The 26773-nt window shown below is 40.5% G+C and overlaps 1 protein-coding gene across 3 annotated transcripts in view; it reads right to left on the minus strand.

The window, feature by feature from the left end:
• Window positions 1–1242: 1242 nt before the first annotated feature.
• Window positions 1243–26773, minus strand: part of ANGPTL5 (angiopoietin like 5) — a 35644-nt gene continuing 10113 nt past the window's right edge. The window contains exons 1-8 of one of the 3 annotated variants that reach the window (XM_073338060.1): window positions 22097–22306; window positions 19970–20117; window positions 19077–19180; window positions 18554–18647; window positions 17859–17959; window positions 11706–11826; window positions 5272–5457; window positions 1243–2432 (exon numbers count right to left, since the gene is read on the minus strand). In XM_073338060.1, the coding sequence (XP_073194161.1) occupies window positions 2113–2432; window positions 5272–5457; window positions 11706–11826; window positions 17859–17959; window positions 18554–18647; window positions 19077–19180; window positions 19970–20117; window positions 22097–22195 (1173 nt within the window). In that variant the 5' untranslated portion in view covers window positions 22196–22306 and the 3' untranslated portion in view covers window positions 1243–2112. Of the gene's footprint in view, window positions 2433–5271; window positions 5458–11705; window positions 11827–17858; window positions 17960–18553; window positions 18648–19076; window positions 19181–19969; window positions 20118–22096; window positions 22307–26773 lie in introns of those variants that run through there. The other 2 variants (XM_073338051.1, XM_073338068.1) reach the window with 2 other exon arrangements.

Raw genomic sequence — 26773 nt, forward strand, 5'->3', positions numbered from 1 at the left:
GTCTTGTCAGAGACAAGATAGCACTGTAAGGTTAGGATTAAAAATTTATTGAAGATGACTGGCGTTTAGATGTGACTCTCTACACTTATAGGGCCTGATTTCCCTCCGCCTAGTCCCCTGTGTAGTTATCTACATCTGTGGAAAGAAAGTGTAAAACATGATCTTTATGAACTGATCATGTTTTACACCAGTGGTTCTCAAAGCTGATCCGCTGCTTGTGCAGGGAAAGCCCCTGCTGGGCCGGACCAGTTTGTTTACCTGCTGGGTCCGCAGGTTCGGCTGATTGTGACTCCCACTGGCCACGGTTCACTGCTCCAGGCCAATGGGGGCTGCGGGAAAGACGGCCAGCACATCCCTCGGCCCACACCGCTTCCCGCAGCCCCCACTGGCCTGGAGCAGTGAACCGCGGCCAGTGGGAGCCATGATCGGCAAAACCTGCAGACCCGGCAGGTAAACAAACCGGTCCGGCCCAGCAGGGGCTTTTCCCGCACAAGCAGCGGACCAGCTTTGAGAACCACTGTTTTTACAAAAAGAAAAGGAGTACTTGTGGCACCTTAGAGACTAACCAATTTATTTGAGCATGAGCTTTCGTGAGCTACAGCTCACTTCATCGGATGCATACCGTGGAAACTGCAGCAGACTTTATATACACACAGAGAATATGAAACAATACCTCCTCCCACCCCACTGTCCTGCTGGTAATAGCTTATCTAAAGTGATCATCAGGTTGGGCCATTTCCAGCACAAATCCAGGTTTTCTCACCCTCCACCCCCCACACACAAATTCACTCTCCTGCTGGTGATAACCCATCCAAAGTGACAACTCTTTACACAATGTGCATGATAATCAAGTTGGGCCATTTCCTGCACAAATCCAGGTTCTCTCACCCCCTCACCCCCCTCCCAAAAACCACACACACAAACTCACTATCCTGCTGGTAATAGCTCATCCAAAGTGACCACTCTCCCTACAATGTGCATGATAATCAAGGTGGGCCATTTCCAGCACAAATCCAGGTTTTCTCACCCCCCACCTCCATACATTACACTTACTTTTTACAGATGTAAATGATAACCCAGGGTGCAAGATAGTGGAGAATGTGGCCCATAGACACCCTTCTTAGGTTTACAACATTGCTTATGACAGTTACTCCTGACTAAAACTGAAGCAAAAGATGGATGAAATAGGGACATATACTTTGTGCAACAAGGATGCCAGACTCTGAAACAACAATTGCTCTGACAATATTCATATTTTTATTGATAGGCCTGCATTTTTACTGACAGAAAAAAATACAAACCATCCAGATTACTTAATATAACTGGCACTTCTATAGAACGAGAGATGCAGGATCAAGTCCATAGTTCCAAAAATTACAATTTCAAAGACATTTTGAAATTCCTACAAGTTCTGTTGGTGATCATGCATGTCGTGCATGCATTCATTTTTAGTGAATTCATAATTTAGGCCATTCAAAAGCCCTAAATCTGTTTTACATATTAAGGACTCATTTGTTAACCCTAATGGGGCTTCTATTGAAGTCCATGAGAGTCTTGCTTAAATAAGGATTGCAGGAGTCTGGAAATTTATGCCAGATAAAAGAAATTTTCTAAATTATCTTAATGACAAACGTGTTTTGCTGCATTTTACTGATAATACTTTTTTTTCTCTGATTGTTTCTTGGTAACTCAGATATGCAGAGAAACTAATTTCAAAAGTCAGCATTACTGTCACTTTATTATTTTTAAAAAATGTGAAATGCAAAGACGTGTGTTTTAAAATGCTGCCACCAGTTCTGAGAAATTTCATAAGAGGGAGCTGAATAGAGATTAATGAATGATAAAAGCCTTGTGCTCATATGATATATATTACACGTAGGACCTTCTCATTCAGAGGTGAGGGTGCTAACCCACTGAGCTATACTGACATACAGTAGTATAATATCAGGCATAATTTCATAATGGAAATAAAATTGATTAAGTAGTACTGCATGTAAATAGTTAAAATAATTCATAAGACTGCATTAACTACAAGTGAGAATCTTTAAGATTATGCTGATATATCAACCAGTATAATTGCTAGAAGAGCTATAATTCTATCCTAATAGGCTGCTATTTGAAATATGGATTATAGGTTCTTCTAATTTTCATTGAAACTGATTTAATTCTGATTGGTTTATTATTTTCTGCCCATGTATCCCAATGAATCCCTGTTGCAAGAAACTTTCCTGTGAAACGATGAACACCATTGAGATTTGCAAGGCCACACTGATTGAACCACCAGCCAGTGTTATCACTGAAATTACTGCAGCTCTTCACAGGCTGCTCTTGGAGATAGCATACTGGGTTGCATCCATCATTATCTACATCAAATGTGCTGAAGGGCATTGCATTCTGGTTATCTTCCTTTCTGTATCCTCGAAATGCATCACCTGAGTGAAACAGACCAGAAAGAAACTGCCATAGACGTTAAGATAATTATTTTGTACAAAAACAAAGCCCTCTAAATTAATGCATAAATTGCCTTTTTTATCCTCATTTGTTAGAAAGCTGTGCTTCTTCAAACATCCAGGGTGATGTGTTGTGGCATGACACCACAATTGTGTGTGTGAGAGAGAGAGGAGGAGAGGGAGAGTTATGTCCTGGAGAGAGAGGGAGAGAAAGAAATAGTTATAACTGAAACCAGGAGGGATACTGAGAAATGCTGGAGAAGTTGAAAAGAGACAGAACAGATTGTGGCTTTCTAACAATAAGAACTTAGCATGCATGTAATCTAGAGCTTTCTGTCCTGAAAGATAGAAACAAAAAATGGGGAAACGGGAAAAAAGAGAAAAGGAGTACTTGTGGCACCTTAGAGACTAACAAATTTATTTGAGCATAAGCTTTCGTGAGCTACAGCTCACTTCACCGGATGCATTCAGTGGAAAATACAGTGGGGAGATTTATATACATAGAGAACATGAAACAATGGGTGTTACCATACACACTGTAACCAGAGTGATCACTTAAGGTGAGCTATTACCAGCAGGGGATAAAAAACCTTTTGTAGTGATAATCAAGATGGGCCATTTCCAGCAGTTGACAAGAACGTCTGAGGAACTGGGGGGGGGGGGGGAATAAACAAGGGGAAATAGTTTTACTTTGTGTAATGACAAATGGCCCACCTTGATTATCACTACAAAAGGTCACCCCCCACACACCCTGCACTCTCCTGCTGGTAATAGCTCACCTTAAGTGATCACTCTGGTTACAGTGTGTATGGTAACACCCATTGTTTCATGTTCTCTATGCATATAAATCTCCCCACTGTATTTTCCACTGAATGCATCCGATGAAGTGAGCTGTAGCTCACGAAAGCTTATGCTCAAATAAATTTGTTAGTCTCTGAGGTGCCACGAGTTCTCCTTTTCTTTTTGCCAATACAGACTAACATGGCTGCTACTCTGAAAGCTGTCAGAAAAAAGACGTTGTGATTCAGATTTTCAATGGTGGCCTCTAATTTTGAGTGCCCATTTTTAGACAGCTAAAGCCTGGTTTTCAGAGGTGCTGAGCAACCACAGCTCCAGGTGAGGACTGTTTCAAATTGGAATCTAAAATATGAGATCACTTTTGAAATCTGGTCCATTGTGAGTAGCTTCGGGCCCCAGAGAGAGTCAGTCTGTAAACTATGTTCATTACAACACAGGAGTTCTTGACAACCAGTCCTGTACATTTAACCTGATGTAGTAATATTTCCTGGTTAAAAAGACAAAGGACTGTCTACTGATGGCTACCAAGAGAGACAATGTGTGAAGAGAAGTGAGCAACCATCAGTATAGTTTTGGAGGAATACTGATACATTTTAATAAATGTGAGGGGGGGGAAGGTCTGAAATAAGAGGAAGTGTACTGTAGGATTGTTAATAGAAAATTGAAATACCTTTACCCATTTGGAATTGCCTTAACTCTTCTTCGATACAAGTACTTAAGTTGTGATTTCATCTGCTACTTTTACAGAACTGCCAGTGATATCAATGGAAGTTCTGCACACTCTGGGCTTGATTTGCTCTATTCAGTTTCTTTTTTCACCCTCATCAGCATGGCATCAAACCATCTTCCAGTAGTCCATTAAACAACGTGACTAACATCTGAAAGACTCTCACTGACTTCAGTAGGCTTTAGTTCAAGCCCAGAGCAACTAAAGAATCAGACCTTTATTGCATTATATATCTCACACTTAACTTGAATTTACTCAAATTCCTTCTTGGGGTGTATCATAAATATAAAGGGAAGGGTAAACACCTTTAAAATCCCTCCTGGCCAGAGGAAAAACCCTTTCACCTGTAAAGGGTTAAGAAGCTAGGATAACCTTGCTGGCACCTGACCAAAATGACCAATGAGGAGACAAGATACTTTCAAAAGCTGGGAGGAGGGAGAAACAAAGCCTCTCTCTGACTGTCCGTGTGATGCTTTTGCTGGGGACAGAACAGGAATAGAGTCTTAGAACTTAGTAAGTAAGCTAGCTAGATATGCGTTAGATTCTGTTTTCTTTAAATGGCTGAGAAAATAAGCTGTGCTGAATGGAATATAGATTCCTGTTTGTGTCTTTTTGTAACTTAAGGTTTTGCCTAGAGGGATTCTCTATGTTTTGACTCTAATTACCCTGTAAGGTATTTACCATCCTGATTTTACAGAGGTGATTCTTTTACTTCTATTAAAATTCTTCTTTTAAGAATCTGATTGCTTTTTCATTGTTCTTAAGATCCAAGGGTTTGGGTCTGTGCTCACCTATGGAAATTGGTGGGGACTTTTATCAAGCCTTCCCCAGGAAAGGGGGTGGCGGGTTTGGGAGGATTTTGGGGGGAAAGACGTTTCCAAACGGGCTCTTTCCCAGCTATATATCTCTTAGACGTTTGGTGGCAGCGATAAAGTACAAAGGTAAAATAGTTTGTACCTTGGGGAAGTTTTAACCTAAGCTGCTAAAAATAAGCTTAGGAGGTTTTCATGCAGGTCCCCACATCTGTACCCTAGAGTTCAGAGTGGGGAAGGAACCTTGACAGGGTGGGATGGGAGGGATTATGCCTACATAAAAAATAAACCTTGGTCCAACCAATCACCATAACATTAACAGTTACTCACTTTCACAGCTTTAAAATTCATCATGCGCAGAAATTTATTTTATAGAAAAACACAAATTAGAAATGGACATTTTTCATATTATCCTAACTTAATATTTCATCATCTCCACCTTTTTTAGACAGACTTATTTTAATACTTAGGAGTGTGATCTTACCAGCAGTTCCTGAATAACGGCCTAAATGGATTTTAAAGGAACATGCTTCATCCTCTAGCCAAAAGTTGTCATAAGATGCATAGGCATATGTGTCATCTTCAGATTCTAAACCCACATAAAGCATAAAGCTTGTTGTTTTCTGATTTAATATAAGAAACACTTTCCTCAGTCCAAGCCAAAAGTCCCCTGTGAAATAAAGAAAATACAAATCAAATAAACTTTGTAAAAAATATCTATAGAAGCAAAATTATCTCTTCCATTTTCCCTACTCTATTTCCCTTCCTGGACCAAAAGTAATGAATATTGTGCTGGTTGAAAGGAACATACTTACTTAAAAGGCTTAGGAAGGAGAAGAAGGTTCTCTAGTTCATCATGAAAATCCATGAACTGGATTCTCCTGCACACACGTCCTTACTTAGGGCTGGTCTACACTAACGCAGTTAGTTGACCTAATTTACGCTAGTTCAGATGCACTCCCATCGACATAGCTTCCGCCTCTCGGGGAGGTGGAGTACAGACATTGACAGGAGAGCGCTCTCCTATCAACTTAGTGTGTCTTCACCAGACCCGCTAAATCAACACTGCTCCATCAATCGCAGCGGTGCCCATTTAGCCAATAGTGTAGACATAGCCTCAGTGACACATATATATATAGAAGCAAGAACTGTCCTCAGTATACATTGCAGGTGTACAAAAAATCGGGTGGATTGTCTGCTTGGCCACACATAATCCAGTGTCAACCTTAACAGTAACGTTGCTAAATGTTAGAGCAGCATCAAATCTCAAACCATCTTGATGAGAACGTGTTTGAGGTTTGATGCATTTATGAGCTTCAAACCATGAAAGCTTGGCCAGCATGGGTTGTGATGGTTTCTGAAGCTGAAAAATTGAGAGCTTTCCTGCCTTTAACAAGACCTGGTACTCCTCTGAAGGAGGATCTGTCCTTAGCGATCTTCCATTTTCTGATCTTTTCATTTGCTCACAACTTTCAGAAACTTGCTGCTATTGGGATGAAATTTTACAGGGCCTCAGCTCTGCTTCAGGAGAAAAAAAACGGTGTATGAGCAAAAACAGTAGAGCCTTTTTAAGTATGAAATGAATTGGGGGGGGAATACATTTGATCCTCCAGCCCTTTTGCAGCTAAAAATCCCATGGAATTCAGTGGGAGTTGTGACAGTGTGTGCCCCAAAGAGACACTCGGCACCCCAAATTCACCATATTAATACATAATTGTGATATATTTTGTACAAAGTAGGCCTTGTGAGATATCATTTTAGAAGTCTTAATCTGTTGAACATTAATATCCTGTTAAGTTGTATGTGCTCTCACTGTATATGAAGCTATGAAGTTTCGCTATGTATGTGTCACTGAAACATGTTGAGGTTGGGAACACTCACAAGCAGCCTTTCAGATACAACAATATAAAGGCCAAACAAAATGGCTGTCTCACTGAGGAGAATACAAACACTCACAAGGATTACCTCAAGAACTGTGTATAACAGGAAAGGATTTACCCCAAAAAATACCATGCCATGGCACGGGGCCCCCAACAACAGGGGTGCTGCAGCACCCCCACATTTTATGCAGGGCTCTGCTGCCACCCTGCGCCCGGGGTCCCAGCTGCCGCCCCACACCACTTAAGATAAAACATATTGTTAAGGGCACAGAACCACCCGGGCACTTGGGGAGACAGGGAGGTGCCCAAGCCTGGCCACTGGGGCTGCAGCGCGGCCACGATGGCTAAGGGGTATAGGCAGCCGCCTACTTTGCAAGACCCAGCTGCCAAGGGAGGCGAACAGAGATCAGCGTGCGGAGACAGTGGGGTGCTCAGGTGGCTGCCGATGGAACTGTGCCCCCGCCCCTTGCCTTCAGGTGGCTGTTCAGCCTACGCGGGTCTCTGCCTGCTTCTCCAGGCTGGCCAGCGCAGGACTGCCGGGGTGTCCGAAGCTGTCCTCAGCCATGAAGATCTTGGTGTCACCTTCTCCAGCCCCATGGTGGCTCTGCTCATGCACTGTGTCCGGGGCGCCCAGGGTTCCGGCTGCCGCCCCACACCCAAGGCTCTAAAGGGCTTTGCTGCCGCCCCATGGCCCATACCCAGATCTGGACCCGTGCCTGGGGCGGACAGGGGTCTGGCTTTCAGCACCCCTGCTATTAAAAATGTTCCAGTGCTACTGGCGTTAAACGTAATTGGGTGGTCCACGGCCCACACAGGACCACCTGTGGCTATGCCCTGGATCTTTCAGACATTTTTAATCTGCCTAAAATCAAGGTCAGTTTTTTTTAGCAATAATGAAGTGACACTATGAGTCTGGCAGTCAAAAATGCAAAAAAAATGAAGGCAAGGCAAGAAGACAAACCTAAGCAAAAAGACAGTTTGTCATTTTATTTTAAAAAGCTTGAAGTATTGAATAGTGGACATTCATCAAAAAGTATGGGCGAGGAAACATCTGAATTATCTGATCACTTGCCAAGTTATGGGGATACCACGACGACTGCAAAAGTTGAACAAGTGGACTCTGAAGTGACAATGGAACCACAAAATATTGGTAATTTTGTCAAAGTAAGGGAAGAAACCTTCCCTGAAGACATTGCATTTTGGCTAAAATCTGTTTCATTGGATATGACAGAATATTTCTTAGAAAATAAACCAAAAAATGTAGGTAATATGGAAAATTTGAGAAAAGAGTATGAGGTTGGAGGACAAAAACAATTTAGAGGTCTTCATGAGTCCCATTTTCTGAGGATGAAGAAAAATGGGATGACAGAAATGAGAAATTGGTTGGTTTTTTCGGAAACCAGTAAGGCAGTCTCCTGTTATGTTTGCAAATTATTCCCTAACCCTAGTAAAGGAAAGCAAACATTCGTCAACAGGCACTCTAATTGGAGAAACATTGCAAGACATATTGCTGATCATGAAACTCCCAAAGCTCATATTAATGCTATGTGTAAGTTCGTTCAAAGGTGTAAATTATCTGGAAGAATTGATTCTGTGTTGTCGGCTCAGTTTGAAAAGGAGTGTGCTTATTGGAGGAAAGTGCTGAGACGTGTTGTTGCCACAATCAAACTCCTGTCATCTTTGGGACTGAGTCATCACTGTCAAATCAAAAAGGTAATTTTTTACCCTGTCTTGAATATCTTAGTGAATTTGATGATTTTCTCAAAGAACATTTGAAAAATTATCAGTATTGTGGCTCAGGGAAGACCAACTTTTTAATGCACCAAACCTACGATGAATTCATCACTATAATGGCAGAGCGGCTCAGAAACCAATTCACTGATGAGGTAAAGGATGCCAAGTACTATTCCATAATAGTTGATTCAACACCAGATGTGAGTCATGTAAACCAATTAACATTAATTTTAAGATATGTGACCGGCAATGGTGAAGTTGTAGAGCGATTTCTTTGTTTTGTCCCGCTAAAATCCCACACTTCTGAATGTCTAGAGACAACTGTTTTGGAAATCATTGCAAATTTAGGTTTGGACATCAAACACTGTCGTGGGCAGAGCTTTGATAATGCCGCAAATATGGCAGGAAAATATTCAGGTCTACAGGCAAGACTGAACCATGAAAGCCCATCTGCTTTATTCATACCATGTTCCAGCCATTCCTTAAATTTAATCTGCAATGCTGCAGCCAAATCTTGTGAGGGAATTACACATTTTTTTGACTTTGTTCATAATGTGTATGCCTTTTTTTTGGTTGCCACACATCGGTGGAGTATGCTACAATCATGCTTGGAGCAGGCAAATGGAAATATTTGACAGTCAAAAGAATTTGTAACACCAGGTGGTCTGCTCATGCAGATGCTGTTTTGGCTTTGAAAATGAGCTATGATGATATAAAGAAAACCTTATTAGACATAGTCACACCAAATTCTGAAAAACCACCTATGAAAACTGAAGCAAAATCCTTAGCAGAAAAGTTTGAAAAGTATGATATTGCTGTTTTTAGTCTTTTGTGGAACCGTTTACTTCAAAAAATTAATGCCGTCAGCAAATTGCTGCAAAAGGTTGATACAAATTGATTGAATGAATGCTGCACAATTGTTAGCCTCAGTTAAAAGTTTTGTCATAGTAGTTTGAAATGACTATAGCTTGGTGGAAGCAGAACAGAAAATATAGGTTCCTCTAATATATCTGACGAGAAGCGTAAAAAAAACCCCAGGAAGTTATTTTTTGATGAAACTAGAGATAAATAAATCAATTTAAAAGGGAAAGAGAAGATCATCGTTGAGACGTCAATGTTATTTGGGACACAATAATAGTGCAATTGCAGAGTAGAGATGAATCTCTTAAAAAAACTGTTTTATTTTGCATGTTTTTTGACAGAAGTATGGATGAAAATGCTAAAAGCCACTACAGTAAAAAATTAAATGAATTCTACCCAGAGGACATAGACACAAATCTTTCTGAAGATAAAATGAATGAAATGTTTCACTTTATCGAAAAGTTGTAGAGCAATTTCTTTGTTTTGTCCCGCTAAAATCCCACACTTCTGAATGTCTAGAGACAACTGTTTTGGAAATCATTGCAAATTTAATGAAAAATGAAATAAAAAACTGTTTTATTTTGCATGTTTTTTGACAGAAGTATGGATGAAAATGCTAAAAGCAACTACAGTAAAAAATTAAATGAATTCTACCCAGAGGACATAGACACAAATCTTTCTGAAGATAAAATGAATGAAATGTTTCACTTTATCGAAAATGATGAGGTCTGTGCTTTGAGATCACCAGCTGATTTGTATAGACTTGAACGTGACGGTTTGCAGGCAACCTTTCCAAATATAGAAACCATTCTGAAAATATTTTTAACAATACTGGTCACAAATGCTTCTAGTGAACATTCTTTTTCTGTATTGAAACGAATTAAAAATTATTTGCGAAATATGATGAGTCAGGAACATTTGACAAGTTTGGCAATATTGACAATTGAAAATGCATCTTTACAAAATATTACTTACAATGACTTAATTGATGATTTTGTAAAGAAAGTGTAGAGAAAAAGCTATTCAAATAATTGTTTTTTTCAAATTTAATAAGTTTCTTCAGAGGAAGTTTAACTTTTATTTTTCCATTCATGTATCATCTATACTTTTTATTTTTACACATTTTTCACATTAGCATAATGCAAATTAAAGTTTTCATATAGACCAGAAGTTCTCAAACTGTGGTCCAAGAACTCCATTCAGGTGGAGTGAGGAAAAGTTAGGTTTTTTTTTTTTTTATAAAGCACTCTTATCCGAAGCACTTGACAATAGTTAGCTAACGGTACAAACAACATTTGGGAAGATCATTAAGCGGTCCGCTGAGACCCTCAGCAATTTTCAAGTGGTCTGTGGAAAAAAAAGGTTAGACTACAAAAACAATCAAGGTACCTCACTTTATTTTCATTTACTTCCTATTACTTATAATATAGCAGGAAAGTGAAGGAAAAAAGAATGAAAAACAGGGGGAGATAAGAGAGAATGTTCTTTTTCTTGGCTGGGTCCCAGGGGGAGGGGCGAAAACGAAGCTGCGCACAGGGCCTCACTAACTCTAAATACACCACTGGCATACAATGCAAACTTTCAGAGATAGCACATACTCAAGGGAGACTGTGTGACATATGTCACAGCAAAGGATCTTTCCAGTAAGTTGGAAGACTATATAAAAGGGGGAAGTGACATCAGGAATTGGCTTCACTCCTCTTACAACACAGCACCTGAAAAGGCCTCAGGAACAAAGACTGAACTGGGGAAGGGGGGCCCTAAGCCTGCCTCTGTATGGAAGCTTGGTGGGTTGTTTGTACTATCTAACAGGGTGAGTGAGACACTGCTTGATTCAAATCCTATCCAGTTCAGAGAATTTAGATTGTGTTTTTGTTTGTTTCCTAGGTGATCTTCTTTGATCTGTACACCTATCACTTATAATCACTTAAAATCTATTTATATTTTACATAAAAACAGTGTGGTTTGAGTGAAGTGCTTGAGGAAAAACCTCAGCTCAGTTAACAAAGGCTTTTACACATTCCTCTCCACATTCGGGGGCGGTGGGGGGTCAGACTGGGTAATAAATTTATACTGGTCAGGCTTTCAACCAGGGCAAGACAGTACAGCTCTGGAGTCCCAGGCTGTGGAGCTGAGGAGAAGCCTTCATGTAACTGCAGCTGGGTGGGGCCCTGCCTGTGTAAAGGTTTGTGAGAGTGCAGAACTTGGAGTGGTCTGCAGCTTGTCCAGTAGCACAGGGTGAGAGGGCACCCATGCTGGTGAGACAGAGGACTCAGTGGTACCCCAGTTCTAGGTTGCATCCCAGGCGGGGTCATCACAAGAGTGTCATCAGCATTAGGACATCATGATTGGGTCCAAAGCCCTTTTTTTCTTACAATAAGAAAATATATTTAGAATCTGGAAAATGTAGAACATTTATCTCTTTAACATATTAAATTAGTACCTGAAAGATCTCCAAATCCATCCAAGTATTCTGACCAATTTCTTTGGAAGTCAATTACCCCATCGGTTCTTTTCTGAATCACAGTCCATCCACCTCCTTTAAAATCCATATCACACAAAACCTAGAACAGAAACATGAATGGCTAGAGAATATCCTCTGATGAACCACTTACTGATGCAGCTGCAACATGGAAAATAACTTTTAAAAAGCAGGACATTCAGAATTTTCCAAAATAACATCCCTTTAAAATGTATCAGCAAAAGTACTCTAAGATAAATGCCTGGAACCAATAATGTTATAAGAATTTTCTATATTGCCTGTTAATTGATCGGAAGGCTTGATCAGAGAATTACTGAACAAGTGAAACCACCTTTCATATATATCAATAAATATATTATCAGATGTGTTGGGGGAAGTATGTATGTAGACACAGACACACACACCAATAAACATTCTACTACATTTGTATTTATCTCCGTTTGAATTGGAAATATTTGCCGTGGGTATGTAATAATTACATATATGTGCAAGAATATTCAGTATTACATTTCTACTTCAGCAGAACAAACTTGAAAAAAGGTTTCAGAGTAACAGCCGTGTTAGTCTGTATTCGCAAAAAGAAAAGGAGGACTTGTGGCACCTTGGTTAAACTTGAAAAAGACATTAAAGGCAACAAATATTTCATCACCATTTTGTGCATTTTTCTCCTTTGCTTCCTACTGGTCCTCTTAATTTAGTTTTCCAAACAACTTCTTATCTGAATTTTTTTTTCCTTTCCAGCATTGTTTGTTATGCATGGGAAACACAGGCTCCTAACTGAAGGACTCACCAGATATAGGAAGTAAAGAAAGAGCTTCTTTTCAGAGACATCAGAATCACACTAATTCACCCTAGTGGGATGGAAAACTCTGCATAAAATAGAACCTGATCCAATCAAGCACTTAAGTACATGCTTAACATAGGCAAGTGTGTAGTCCCATTGAATGCCATGGGACTACTCACATGCTTAAAGTTTTTTGCTGTATTGGGACCTTAGTAAAATTTATGTTTTCGGGTGTGTTAGAACTAGAGCCAATGCATGTGAGATCACATTCCCCAGTAGGGAATATCACATAGAATACCAGGGTTGGAAGGGACCTCAGGAGGACATGTAGTCCAATCCCCTGCTCAAAGGAGGACCAATCCCCAATTTTTGCCCCAGATCCCTAAATGGTCCTCTCAAGGATTGAACTCACAACCATGGATTTAGGAGGCCAATGCTCAAACCAACGAGCTATCCCTCCCACCTGCCTGTGCTTCACTTTCTCCTGCCATTCAAAACCTTTTGAACCCCAATATACCCTGACAATATTGGCACACTCACCCATTGTCAGGGCTTTTGTACACTAAAGACATTTTTCAAATATTTCCCACCATAGCCAATGCTAGTTCAGCTGCACAGGTATTATCAACATTAGGAGCCCTAGTGCAGAATAGTGTACACCATTTTGGATACCACATCACCTAAACTTGTTCACAGGGCTTAAAATGATGGCTGCAGACAGTGACTTACATATTTCAAGACTCCCAATGTTACTAACACTAATGGAACTGAACGTCTCAGAGACATAAGTCAGTGGGTGTACTCATTACAACAAGGGTAAGTACTGACTACACTGTTGTTGCTCAATAACTGATAAGAAGATAAGTAAAGGAAAGAATCCTGGAGCGAGTTTAGTAAATTGTCTCCATTTTCTGCTGAGTGAAAGCAGCAGAAAGTTTATGAGCCAGATCCTTAGCTGTGCCACAGCAGCATCCAGCAAAGCAAAGGAGAGGAGCTGTAACGTTGGCCACCTTTGCCACTCCCAGAGCCTGAGCCTGAGCCTGAGTCTGGATGGGAGCCAGTTTGGACAAATTACAGCAGCCTCAGGGCTGCACTCTGCTGCACCCAGCTCTTATGGCCCCAACTGGGTTTTCCTGCAACCAGGGACTGTAGGAACACTGCAGCACTCTATCCAGGCCCTCTTTCCTCTGGAAATGTCCCCTATGTGGGAGCCAGGAGGGGGATAGAGCTCATTATGCTGACTCTACACAACCTGGGGATTTCTGAATCCTCAAGTAGCTGAGTAAGTCAACTTCCTGGATGCTTTGAGCTGGCCCTAACCCTTGGAAAGAAAGCACAATGCAGGGGCTAGAGCAAGTCAGACCTGCTTGCTGGGAGAATCACAATGAACTACAGAGGCAGCCTAAAAACCCCAATCTGAAGAGAGAAGGATACAGTTCTCTACCCATAGAGAGGTGATGGCCTGAGAGCTTAATGGCATTCCTAGAGCAGACCACAGGAGGGAGACAAAGTACAGTCACCCCAAAACTGTGAGAAGACTAAAGATATTTTGTTTTCTATTTTCGTTCCTGATTGTTTGAGGGGCTTTTTGTTTATTGTTGTTGGATAACTGGTTACTGAAATTAATACTGTCATGCTGGCTTTGGTATTTTTTTTACTGGGACATACTGTCTTTTTTGTAATTTTTTCATTTAGTTATGTTTTACAAGCCTTCCACAGCTCTTGACTATGAGTCAAGCCTTAGAAATGAATTATTAGTTATTTTGTCTACAGGTTTATATCTTAATTTCTTGAGTCTTTTGTTCTTCTATATTTTAAGCTTTAATTACAAACACATGTTTGTCTTTTGCTCTTTTTATGCCTTATCCCATAGGCGGTTTTACATTAAACTCTTTTCATAGATTCATAGATACTAAGGTCAGAAGGGACCATTATCATCATCTAGTCTGACCTCCTGCACAATGCAGACCACAGAATTTCACCCACCCGCTCCTGCGAAAAACCTCTCATCTATGTCTGAGCTACTGAAGTCCTCAATCGTGGTTTAAAGACTTCAAGGAGCAGAGAATCCTTCCCTTTAATATCATTCTTTAATAAAATACACACCCATACTTTTGGACATTCTCAGGGAGATCCTGTCAGCATGATCTGCATTCAGATCTGTGTGGCATCTATTAAACATGAAATGAGATACCTTTCTGTAAGTGAAGGTTTTGTTCTCATTATTTATTGTTCCTTCATGGTTATAATTAATTTATGACTATTTTTCCCTTTGTCTCCTGACTCTGTCAGTATTTTAAGGAATCTCCCCACTTACTTGATATCTCCCATATCTTCAGACATTGGCAGTAAGTGCCAAATGTAGAAAAGTGTCAAAAATGCTTTTGAAGTGAAAAGAACTTTTTCATTTCAGAAGGGTTTGCACTATGCTCTGAAACAGGTAATAATTTAACCACTTGAAGCCAAAAGTTACAGCAAATGGACTGAGCAATCTCTTTTCTCACTGAGAGATAATAGTTATATCTCCTCCAGTAAACACCTGATTTTGGAAAAGGCATGAATAGTTTTCTCAGCTGGAACCCTCTACTTCAGAGCCAAATCCTGACTCCTGAAGAAAGCCTGAAATACATGAAGAAAAGGAGTACTTGTGGCACCTTAGAGACTAACCAATTTATTTCGTGAGCTACAGCTCAGGAAAGCTCATGCTCAAATAAATTGGTTAGTCTCTAAGGTGCCACAAGTACTCCTTTTCTTTTTGCGAATACAGACTAACACGGCTGTTACTCTGAAACCTGAAATACATGAGTTTTGTGCAGTGGATCTGCCTGGAATTGGGACAGAGAGAATCCTCCTTGCAAGAATCTATGGAGCATTAATGCAACTGCTCTGTGGACACTACCTCTACTTTAGTAGCATCTGTGGCCTCTGCAGTCCACTTCCATGGGTAGAATTGGCTGGTGATTCTGGATAGATTTTTTTTTTTTTTGGTCCTAAGCCCTATCCCCTACATTGTGGTGAGAGAACTACTGAAGGACAGAGTTCTTCAGTATCAGGTGGAACCCAGATACGCTGTGTAGCCTCTGCAGCTTGGCCTCCCCTGCCCAGAAGAACCACAGTTCTGCTACTTTTGAGGGCTCTCAAGGTCCTCCTTTAGCCCTTTCATTAGATTTCACCATATATGACAGTTTTGTCTGCACAGGACTATGGGTTTGGGCTCTGAGTTTTCTGACTATTTTGTGGGATACAACAGTAAGGTCCTCAATGGGCTGGGTGGCCTAGTGGTTAGCATCCACTCAGTCATGGGGTAGTGGTAGGGGATGCCAGCCCACCCACTGCACCAAATCCAACCCAGGGCTGTAGGAGGGTCAGTAGCATTGACCCCTGGAGGTGGGGGGGGGGACTTTTTGAGTTATCCTTCCTGGGCTGCTTCCTACCATTTCTCCCTCCATTTCTGGTCCCAGATAAGGAAAAAGAAAAAGAAAACCGAACTGTCAGCCCCAACCAGGCTCATACAGTCCTGGTACTTCAGGGCATCTCTAGCCCCTTTTGGCATGAGCCTGCAGCGTAGGTCTGTACTCCTCTCCAGCCTTCTGAGCTGGGTTGTTCCCTTTTCAACCCTGTCTCCAGTTGGAGTATGCTCTGCAAGGTTGGAGGGGCAGGGGTAGCTGGACCAAGTGTTGTCTTTCAACCCCTTCCATCCCAGTGTGCGGTTTATATTCCCCATCACAGGTACCAATTGGCTAGGGATGGATGGGATGTTTCTACCTGCTTCCCCCATCCCTGTTTTGTTACAACAGAGAAATATCTATAATTAAGTATTATACTGTAGTATTTGTTTTGCCTTCCATTCTTCTTCCAATAACTGACTATCCCAGGCATGTATATGCAAAATTAAAGTGGAAAGGCCTGTAGATGCAATGCCAAATCGCAGCAAACACATATGGACTTCTGCAAACAGAGCACCCAGAAGCAGAAACAAAAGAAAAACATTGGACATTGAATACTTTTTAAAAAAATAAGAATTTAGTCTGTCGTTTGGGTTCTGCAAGTTCCAATTTTACCTGGACTTTGTGGTCAGAATCAGAACTAAGATCATTATCCTCTCCCACTACCTCTCTCACTGACACAGAGGAGAACAAAAGTGTGGAAACATGTGGATTGGGACAGCTGTTTGCGTTGCATACCCAACCATACATAGGCTTCAAGGCACTGATGAGGTTTTAAAATTCACATTGCTGCTGGGAAAGGACAGTGCAGCTAGGAAACCACAGCCCTATATGCTCCCAAGGAAAGAAGCCCTAAATTTTCTAGCAAAAGGCCACATAGCTTAATGCAGCATTAGCTCTTTTTCTACTCCTGTACCCTGCCCTTAGATAAGGAAGGATTATGTAGCCACAGTGAGGAACCCAGTGTCCATGTTGCAAGAGAGCATCTCTGTCAGTTTTGAGAAACTAATAGAGGGAATAAAGATTACAAGAAAATGCCCTAACATCTATGGGTGTGAGGATAGAATTTCTTTCAGTTCCTTAGTCTTTGTGCAGGTGTGTGCCATTGTCTAGTCATGCTCCATGGCCCTTCCATGGCCCTTTTATTCAAACTCATAAGAGGAGAGCAAAAAAGCAATGGCTTTTCCACTCACTGAATGCTATGGAGTTTTATAGAGAAGAAGGATGATTCATTGGTTGATGGCACTAGCCTAGAATGTTCAAGATCAGGTTCTGCTCTACCATAGATTTCTGAGAGACCTTAGGCAAGTCACTTAGCATCTCTGTGCCTCAGTTCCCCACCTGTAAAATAGGGAGGATTGCACTTCCCCCACCTCACAGGTGTGTTATGAGGGCGACAAAGTCAGTGAGGTAATATCTTTTATTGGACCAACTTCTGTTGGTGAGAGAGCGCTGTGTAAACTCAAAAGCTTGTCTCTCTCACCCACAGAAGTTGGTTCAATTAAATATATTACCTCATCCACCTTGTTTCTCTAATATCCTGGGACTGACACAGCTACAACTACATTGCATAAAAGGCGTGTTATGAAGCACTCGGCTATTATGCTGATGGGGCCATATAAAGTACCTAAAGTCTTCTTCCAGGTGGTTTTCATTGTATATTAAAAGACAGAATATGGTCTTGTATCAGATATTGTATTTCTTTATAGGAACTGGGAAAGATTTCAAAATTGTAATTATGGCAGAGCCACTTAGATGGCTCTTAATATAATTCTTATTCACACAATGAGAAATATCCAAGGAAAATACTTTAAAATTATTCAACATATTCTAAATACATATTTTCCAGTAAAGTATGCCCAATATGTGAGATAATTTTATTACCTCATAGGGGTAATTTGATCCTTCTGGATGGATTATGTACAGACCGCTGGGAGTTTTTGCAACTGAACCTATGGTATCTTTAATATCGGTGCAATCCAGTCCTAGAGAACAAATTATTCAATATAATTTAGGTTAAACATTGTAATAACAAATACAGATTGTGACAAAAGGAAGGCACTCAGCTATAAATGTATGAATGATCTCAAATTAAATTTCGTTGTCAAGTAAAATATAAAGTTATCTTTTATCAGAGATTTATTTTGAAAATGTGTATTCTCTGGAATGTAGTAAGGTCAGAAATAGGCAGAGAATAGACAAAAAGGAAGTTTCCACACAAAAAAGCATTTCGTACAGTTGATCTTTCTAACCATAACTAGCAGGATTTTGCAAGGTGCTGAACAACCCTGCATCCCCAGTTCAGAAGGGACACAGCACCTGTGTGACAGCAAACCTGATATTTTCTACAAATATTATCCATCTGGCATAAATTTTCTTTAAAAAGAATCCAAAGTACTTTTGCAAAATTAAGATTTTAAAACAGTTCATAAGTTTTCCAAAGCTTATGCAGTACAAATCACTTCTGAGTAGCTATTATAAATCCCATATCTTCTTGACTTTGCTTTTCTCATTTCCTTATCAAGACACTTAAAAAGATAAAGAGAAAAGATGTAAAGGTTTGCAAGAAAAGTCCTTACCATGAGACTGAACTGCTTTGTAAGGAAGTGGATCCAAATGTTTTCTCAAAACTTCTGCATTCAAAAGAAGGACCCTGTTCATAAGTTCACTCACCTGTAAGTTTAGAAGTAAACAAGAGTTTAAATACACTCAGACTGGAGCACTGAGATTTGAATTCTTATGACTTGCTCCTTCCCTTATACAGATGTCTGTAGTTCATTTCTATGATGCAGGGTGATGCACACTTTACATATCCATAGGCCATGCTGAGTGCCTGATTTTCCACTGCCTTGTATTTGAGCAATCATTTAGGACTTGATCCAACTGCCACTTAAGAGAAATTTTTCAAAGGACTTCAATGGGACTTGGTTTGGAGCCTTATATGTGTGCAAAGTGAGTGCACAATGATTGTTACACACTAACAAAGAAGAATGGCAGCGTTTTACATGCCATAAATACTTACATTTACCACAGTAACCCAATAACTATTAATGTGTGACCTAAGTGAAAAGAAATTTTCATATTATAAATAAAAATTAGTACCTGATTAGAAAGATAATCCAAAGAAGATTGTTGGTCATCCATCATATTTCTTACCAGTTTTTTTGTACTTCTTGCATATTCAACAAGAGAGTTCTGCAAATTTCCTAAAAAAGAGGTATTGTCACCCACTATAATATTAAAACTGTAGAGCCATTTTAAGCTGTATAAACTTCATGCTTATTTTATGAAGTTTAAGTGAACACTGAAGATGTCTTATTTTAGAGTGCTTAAGTGAGACCTAAGTGGTGCATTAGCTCTGGACTAGGCCCTCAGGTGACATGAATTGGTATAGCCCCATTGACTTCAGTGGAGTTGTGCTGACTCTGTGGAAGATCTGTCCCCACAGAAAGGCTCTCTGCACAAGGATGAATCTCAGCCTCTTACAGCATTCTTAGGTAACAATGTGAATGATACCTTAAAAGTACAAATGCAAGTAAAAGACAGATAGATATCTAAGGTTTTTTGTCACCATAGCTTCAAATCTTTTGCTCATCTATCAACACTCATCCTTCTGGGCTTTGCTCACAAGCCAATAGACCTAAATGTAAGACAGACAGAAGATGAATAATGCATGTTAAAAGAGGCAGAGAAAAGATAAGAGACCTGTTAGAATATTCTGTGGCAGATTGCAGCAGGCTCTGCGGGGTTTGACGAGGCAGGGGAGAGAGCACAAGGAATCCTCTTCCACCTGGGTATCTGCACAAAGGATAACCACTGTCCCAGCCCTTTTATGCCCATCAGTAAATCCTTTGCATGGTGCCCAAACTGAGTCGCTAGGTGTGGTGCTGGCCCATGTGCTTGGGAAGAATCAAAGTAACTAAAGTTTGTTATAGGTACATAGAGCATAGGTGAGTTTGTTGTTGACCCAAAGGCTTTTCTTAATGAATACATACTGCACATATAATGTTTTTCTCCGCGTAACATTTTAGCTTGAATATCACATGGCACAAGGCATTGTTCCTTTTGTTTTGAAATAGCTGTTGATGTATTTTTCTCTGCAGTCTTGGGTGGTGTTTGCACAGCACTGCCATTGGGTGTATCCTGTTATACCAAATAATGGAAGACAGATTATATTTTGAATTTGCCTTTGTATCCTCTTCTTAAAAATTAAAGACAATAATTGCCAGCTAGTAACTCAAAGCTAAGACCATAGAGGTTTGAGCCCAGTCCTGCAAGGTACTGTTGAATGTTTCCTGCTCAGCAGCCCCTCAGAGGATTGAGCCAGAAGTAAGTTAGACTTTTAAAAACAATCTTAAAAGGCTCCTAAGAACTGGCTGGTGAGCTGCTTCCACCTCCTGGCATTGTTAACCTAAGGCCTGAACTCGCAAATACTTACTTGCTATATTGCGAGCAGACCCATTGACTCTAATGGGACTGCTCATGACATCAAGCTCTAAGCCTAGCTGCTACTCTGAAATAAGCCTAGCAGTATCACATCCAGTAGTCCTTGTTAGCAGGATCAAGCCCTGCTTCTAAACAAAATTATTTATGTTGTGGTGAAGAAGCAGGTCTTCAGGCTTATCCCTTATTATTCATAATTGTAGTCCCACTCTGCCTAGTACATAGTACAAATGCATCAGGTAGACCCCGACCTGGCAAATACTGATATACATGCATAACTCTACCCAGCTAAGAAGTCAATAAATTCTACCCATATAGTCAGCTCATATTTACAATCACATACCACATCAGCAAAATGTCTTTAATTCCCCTGGAGCAGAAAGTTTAAATGGACACTATCAACTTGAAATCTAGCCAATTCTAAAGAAAGAAAAGGGTCAAAAACAGTTTCAAGGCACTGCCCCCACTGTGGTTATATATTAACATTTTCACACTTTTAAAATGTTTTTCATTCCCCTGTTGCTGTGTGGAACCCACACCATCAACAGGGGAAACTGATTATTCACAAAGTTCTGTCAAAGTAAACACATTGAAACATGTTCTCTCTGATCCCTTTGGGCTCTGATAATGATGGGTGTTACTTGTAACAATAAAGGTAAAAACTCTGAACTAGTTTCTGCCTTGCAGAAAGGACAACATGCAATTGACTTTCCAAATGTTTTCTCCAGATTCGTTTTTTGCCCTCTAAAGATTGTTGTTGTTAAAATGTTATTGTTTTGTTACAACACTGCATAGTGATTGTCTATTGTGTTATTCAAACTGAAGCATAACTCGAAGTATTAGGATTTTAAAAGGAAAACTTAATTTATTCCTGAATATTTCTGCAGCATATTTGGTTCTCCCTTCCTGCTCCAGATTCCTCCCTTTGGCACTAGGACAGCAGTGGCATAAAATTGAACACGTTTTTCTTTGGCACCTGTTTTTCATTTTTAAAAGTGAAAGCAAAAATTACAAAAGATTGTGAACTGACAGATTTTAGAAAATCTCTTGAATTACTAGTTGTATCTTGAGTCTCCTAAGCAGATACATTTGTAGCTTTCTTGAACTGCAGATTCCACTCTCTTAGTTGAAAATAATCACAAAGTGAAGCAGGAAATTTTATGTAACAGTTAAAACCAGACCACTTGAAATAGAGTTTCGGTCCAGGGTTTCATCCTGACTACCAACCACGCTGTTGGAATTAACCAGCATCCATGTTCAATTACACAGGGTCAATCTATTATTTTAACCAGTATTTATATAAAAACAAAAGCAAAACAATTATTAAAAGACAAAGGGTCAGATTCTGATCTCAATTATATAGGTATAAATATGTATAATTCTAGTGAAGCAAATGGAGTTACTCTGGATCATGTAAATGAAATCAGAAACTGGCCCAAAGATTCAAAACTCAGATAACACTCCTTAAGAGGAATGTCTCTGTGTTCCACTGTTAATGAACTAACTTTGTTGCTGCCATTTTAACAGTTTTTTCTTTCTCTGAGGAAATTTAACTTTTCTATACATCATAGTCCATCTAGGGTAAAACAATATACATTTTAAAAGCATCACTCACTGTTCAGAACCTCTATTCAGTTGCATTAACTATCTTATCAAATCAATGTAATTGAAAACCTTACCTTAGTAGAACAGGGTCTGACATTACCTAGCACAGTCTCACCCCCAAAGAAAAAAATGATATTTAGACAGATCAATGAAGTTCCACTAAACTGGATCATCTTTTACTTGAAGAAATGCAAACACTTCAACGGGTTTCAAATTTCTGTGGAAAGGCTTGTTCACTATGAAGTCCTGAGTCAAGTATTTGGGAATGTGTACAGCACAAACAGCAGCCAGCACATTAGTCCTTTTATGCCTCGATTTAACAAAACACATTTTATTCATAGAATAGAAGATTGATATACTGCACTTAAAACAGTGTTTTGACCCTGAAGGCAATTACTGCTTAGTACCTGCATATGACACAACTAATGTATTAACATTTACACTGTAATAGGATTGGGACAGGTCTTGGGAAACGTTGCCTTCAAATATGTTTATTTGTGTTTAGTGGGCTGGACTGGTTGAAAGAAAAAATGATTAATTAGTGTTTAAATCCTTTTATAAACCCTTTAACCTAGAAAAAAACTGTCCATATTTTTGCACTAGCAGTGCTATATCTATGGTTAAGGAGGCAGTTTCAGAATACAGTATGTAGGTTTTCTGGTTTTAAATTAAAACTGATAAAAATGCACTGCAGTTAAAAATCTGAGATTGGCTTTTTATAAAAACTTACCATTTGTGCTATATTGAAAATTGCTTATAGAGGGGACTAATGGACTTTAAAGATCTCTCAAACTCAGTGACAGCACATCTCCAGAACTCAAGGGACTTTGAATGGACTAGTTTTTAAAATAATTCAAGGAAAACAATTTTTATTCCTAAAAAATTTCCCAGTAAATGTGCGTAAAAATCTGAAAAATAGGAAAACTAAGCACCTAAACAATAAATCCCTAATTATAAGCCTTATATTCAGGTACTTACATCTTTTACATAGAACAGTACAATTTGGGCCTGAAATTCCTCATGCTTGATTTCACCTCAAAGCTGAACTGTTTTTGAAAGTTTAGTGAAGATCCACTTGACTGTTTTTGTGTGATCCAGGTACACGTGAGGATTGATATTTGGTATGATATCATAGAATCATAGAATAACAGAGTTGGAAGGGACCTCTGGAGGCCATCTAGTCCAACCCCTTGCCCAGAGCAGGACCAATCCCAACTAAATCATCCCAGCCAGGGCTTTGTCAAGCCTGACCTTAAAAACTTCTAAGGAAGGGGATTCCACCACCTCCCTAGGTAACGCATTCCAGTGTCTCACCACCCTCCTAGTGAAAAAGTTTTTCCTAATATCCAACCTAATTAGGAAAAAAAATTAGGGGTATTAGGAAAAACCTAAAAGTTTTTCCTAATACCCCACTGCAACTTGAGACCATTACTTCTTGTCCTGTCATCTGCTATCACTGAGAATAGTCTAGATCCATCCTCTTTGGATCCACCTTTCAGGTAGTTAAAAGTAGCTATCAAATACCCCCTCATTCTTCTCTTCTGTATACTAAACAATCCCTGTTCCCTCAGCCTCTCCTCATAACTCATGTGTTCCAGTCCCCTAATCATTTTTGTTGCCCTTCGCTGGACTCTCTCCAATTTCTCCACATCCTTCTTGTAGTGTGGAGCCCAAAACTGGACACAGTACTCCAGATGAAGCCTCACCAATGTCAAATAGAGGGAAACGATCATGTCTCTCGATCTGCTGGCAGTGCCCCTACTTATACACCCCAAAATGTCATTGGCCTTCTTGGCAACAAGGGCGCACTGTTGACTCATATCCAGCTTCTTGTCCACTGTCACCCCTAGGTCCTTCTCTGCAGAACTGCTGCCTAGCCATTTGGTCCCTAGTCTGTAGCGGTGCATTCGATTCTTCCGTCCTAAGTGCAGGACTCTGCACTTGTCCTTGTTGAACCTCATCAGATTTCTTTTGGCCCAATCCTCCAATTTGTCTCGGTCCCTCTGTATCCTATCCCTACCCTCCAGCATATCTACCACTCCTCCCAGTTTAGTGTCATCCGCAAACTTGCTGAGGGTGCAATCCACACCATCCTCCAGATCATTAATGAAGATATTGAACAAAACCGGCCCCAGGACTGACCCTTGGGGCACTCCGCTAGATACCGGCTGCCAACTAGACATGGAGCCATTGATTACTACCCGTTGAGCCCGACAATCTAGCCAACTTTCTACCCACCTTGTAGTGCATCCATCCAGCCTATACTTCTTTAACTTGCTGACAAAAAGACTGTGGGAGACCGTGTCAAAAGCTTTGCTAAAGTCGAGGAATAACACGTCCACTGCTTTCCCTTCATCCACAGAACCAGTTATCTCATCATAGAAGGCAATTAGATTAGTCAGGCATGACTTTCCCTTGGTGAATCCATGGTTCAATACATGAAAATCCCCAGTCTGAGGTATTGTATTAAGAGAGTATCATGGCTAGTGAACAATTGGTATATGCTGTAGTAACCCTGACTGCAGTAAGGTTTGAAAATAGCTATTAAAAAATCTCACTTTGTACCAATGATTTTTTTTTCAGCATGAAAAGCAAAAATATACTGTATGTGGCCTGATTCTGACAGGAGAATCTATAATTCTCACTCAAGTCAACAGCAGCTGTGGATGCTCAACATCTCTCAAAATCAGACCCTAATTTGTTTTAACGGGCTTCATAACATCCCTGTAACAGTGTCAATAAGATACAATAATATCTAATCAGAGCACCAATAACTTACTTGCTCATGGTTTACAGAGCTAAATTGTGCCCCACAGGACATGCCCACACAGGAAAATAAGGGGGTGAAAGACTCTGTCTTACTCCCCTGCACCAGCTAATTACAGAGAATGTTACTCCTGCGGGAATTCTGTGCCACTTCACATGCAGAATTTGCACAGAAATGAATGGGTTTTGCACAGAATTTCCTTTTCCTCCACAGAAATGAGCTGCAGAACTGCTGACTGCCACTAGGGGCTGTTAGACCTGGCAGAGCACACTGCCAGGGGAGGGGGAGGGAGCCCTGAAGGAAGGAAGTGGCATGCAGGAATCGCCACACAAGCCTGGGACCCAGAATCAGGCTGTTTCTCCCTCTGGATCTCTGGGGGGTACGAGGTTCAAGTGTCTGGGCAGGGGGACTGCAGCTGGGGCCTGGGGGGAGGAGGTGCGGGTGTCTGGGCTAGGGGGCACCTTGCAGCTGGGCTCTGAGGGATAGGGGAAGGGGACGTGCATATCTGGGCTTGGGGGTGCCCCACAGTTGAGCTCTGGAGGGAGTGTGTGTGGGTTTCAGGCCCCGCTGCTGGGCTCTGGAGGGAGGGGGCAGAGAAATAGGAACTGGTTTGTCATAGATGTTTCCTTAATTCTCTACTCCTGGAGGAATTTTTTTGTGTCTGTATTGTTACAGACATAGTTGCTGATAAGTATTTGAAATAAATTACCAAAATAATTGAAATTGGCGTGATTATATAGTGTTATTTTGACAAATAAAAATGCAGATTTTTAAAATATTGTGCACAGAATTTTTAATTTTTGGCGCAGAATTCCCCCAGGAGTAGAATGTGTGGAGGGAGACAGCAATGTCTACTCCTTCTTCTGTACACGTGGGTGAGAAGTAGAGGGGAAGTAGGCAGAGCCTTTACTCTACCTCCCCTCCCCCACTCCAAGCACCAGTCACCACCGCTGAGCTGGAGCATAGAGACAAGTAAGATACACAGGTAAAGGGCTGCAACAGATTACTTCCCCATGGAGAAAGGGGGAACCAGACTGGTCTGCTCTTGCAGCAGCAAAGCTACCTCTTACTCAAGGCTTGCTGAAAAACCACAATCTATAAGGACTTAGGCCTTCATCTTTGCTCTCAACCAGGCAAAACTCCCACTGACTTCATTGGGACAGAAAAGTATTGAAGTACTGACCCATAACTTAAATTCATTATTTAATAAAAGAGTTGACTAAGTTCCAATGGATTCTTGGAGACATGTTTATTGGAAAATATGTATTACAAGCATATATATATAAAAAATATATATGAAAGATGTCTGATATTTATAACATGTTACATACAAAATTTGAAGTTAATTAATATATCATTAAAGTGATGGAAGTGTCTGGAAGTTGAAGTTATATAAGGTCAGAATGGATATGAGGCATACATTTTTAATACTGAGGGTAATTAACAATTGGAACAGTTTACCAGGGTTGTGGTGGATTCTCCATCGGTGGCAATTTTAAATCAAGATTAGATGATTTTCTAATACAGGGATTGGCAACCTTTGGCACGCAGCCCGCCAGGGTAAGCCCCCTGGGAGGCCAGGCCGGTTTGTTTACCTGCTGCATCCACAGGTTTGGCCAGGGCGCCGCTTCCCGCATCCCCCATTGGCCTGGAGTGGCGAACGGCGGCCAGTGGGAGCTCCGATGAGCCGAACCTGTGAACGCAGCAGGTAAACTAACCGGCCCGGCCACCGGGCGCTTACGCTGGCAGGCTGCATGCCAAAGGTTGCTGACCTCTGTTCTAAGAGATATGCTCTAGGAATTATTTTGGGGAAGTTCTATGGCCTGTGTTATACAGGAGGTCAGACTAGATGACCTTCTGGCCTTGGAATCTATCTATGAAATGAAGTTGCAAAGTAAAGAATTCAGTAGTTAGGAAATGCCAGAATTAAAAGACAATCCATTTTGTCTTGGACAGGGGTTTGGGGCTAGTCTATGTGGCTGAT

This window comes from Lepidochelys kempii, chromosome 1 (assembly GCF_965140285.1).
Source record: "Lepidochelys kempii isolate rLepKem1 chromosome 1, rLepKem1.hap1, whole genome shotgun sequence".
Classification (NCBI taxonomy): Eukaryota; Metazoa; Chordata; order Testudines; family Cheloniidae; genus Lepidochelys; species Lepidochelys kempii.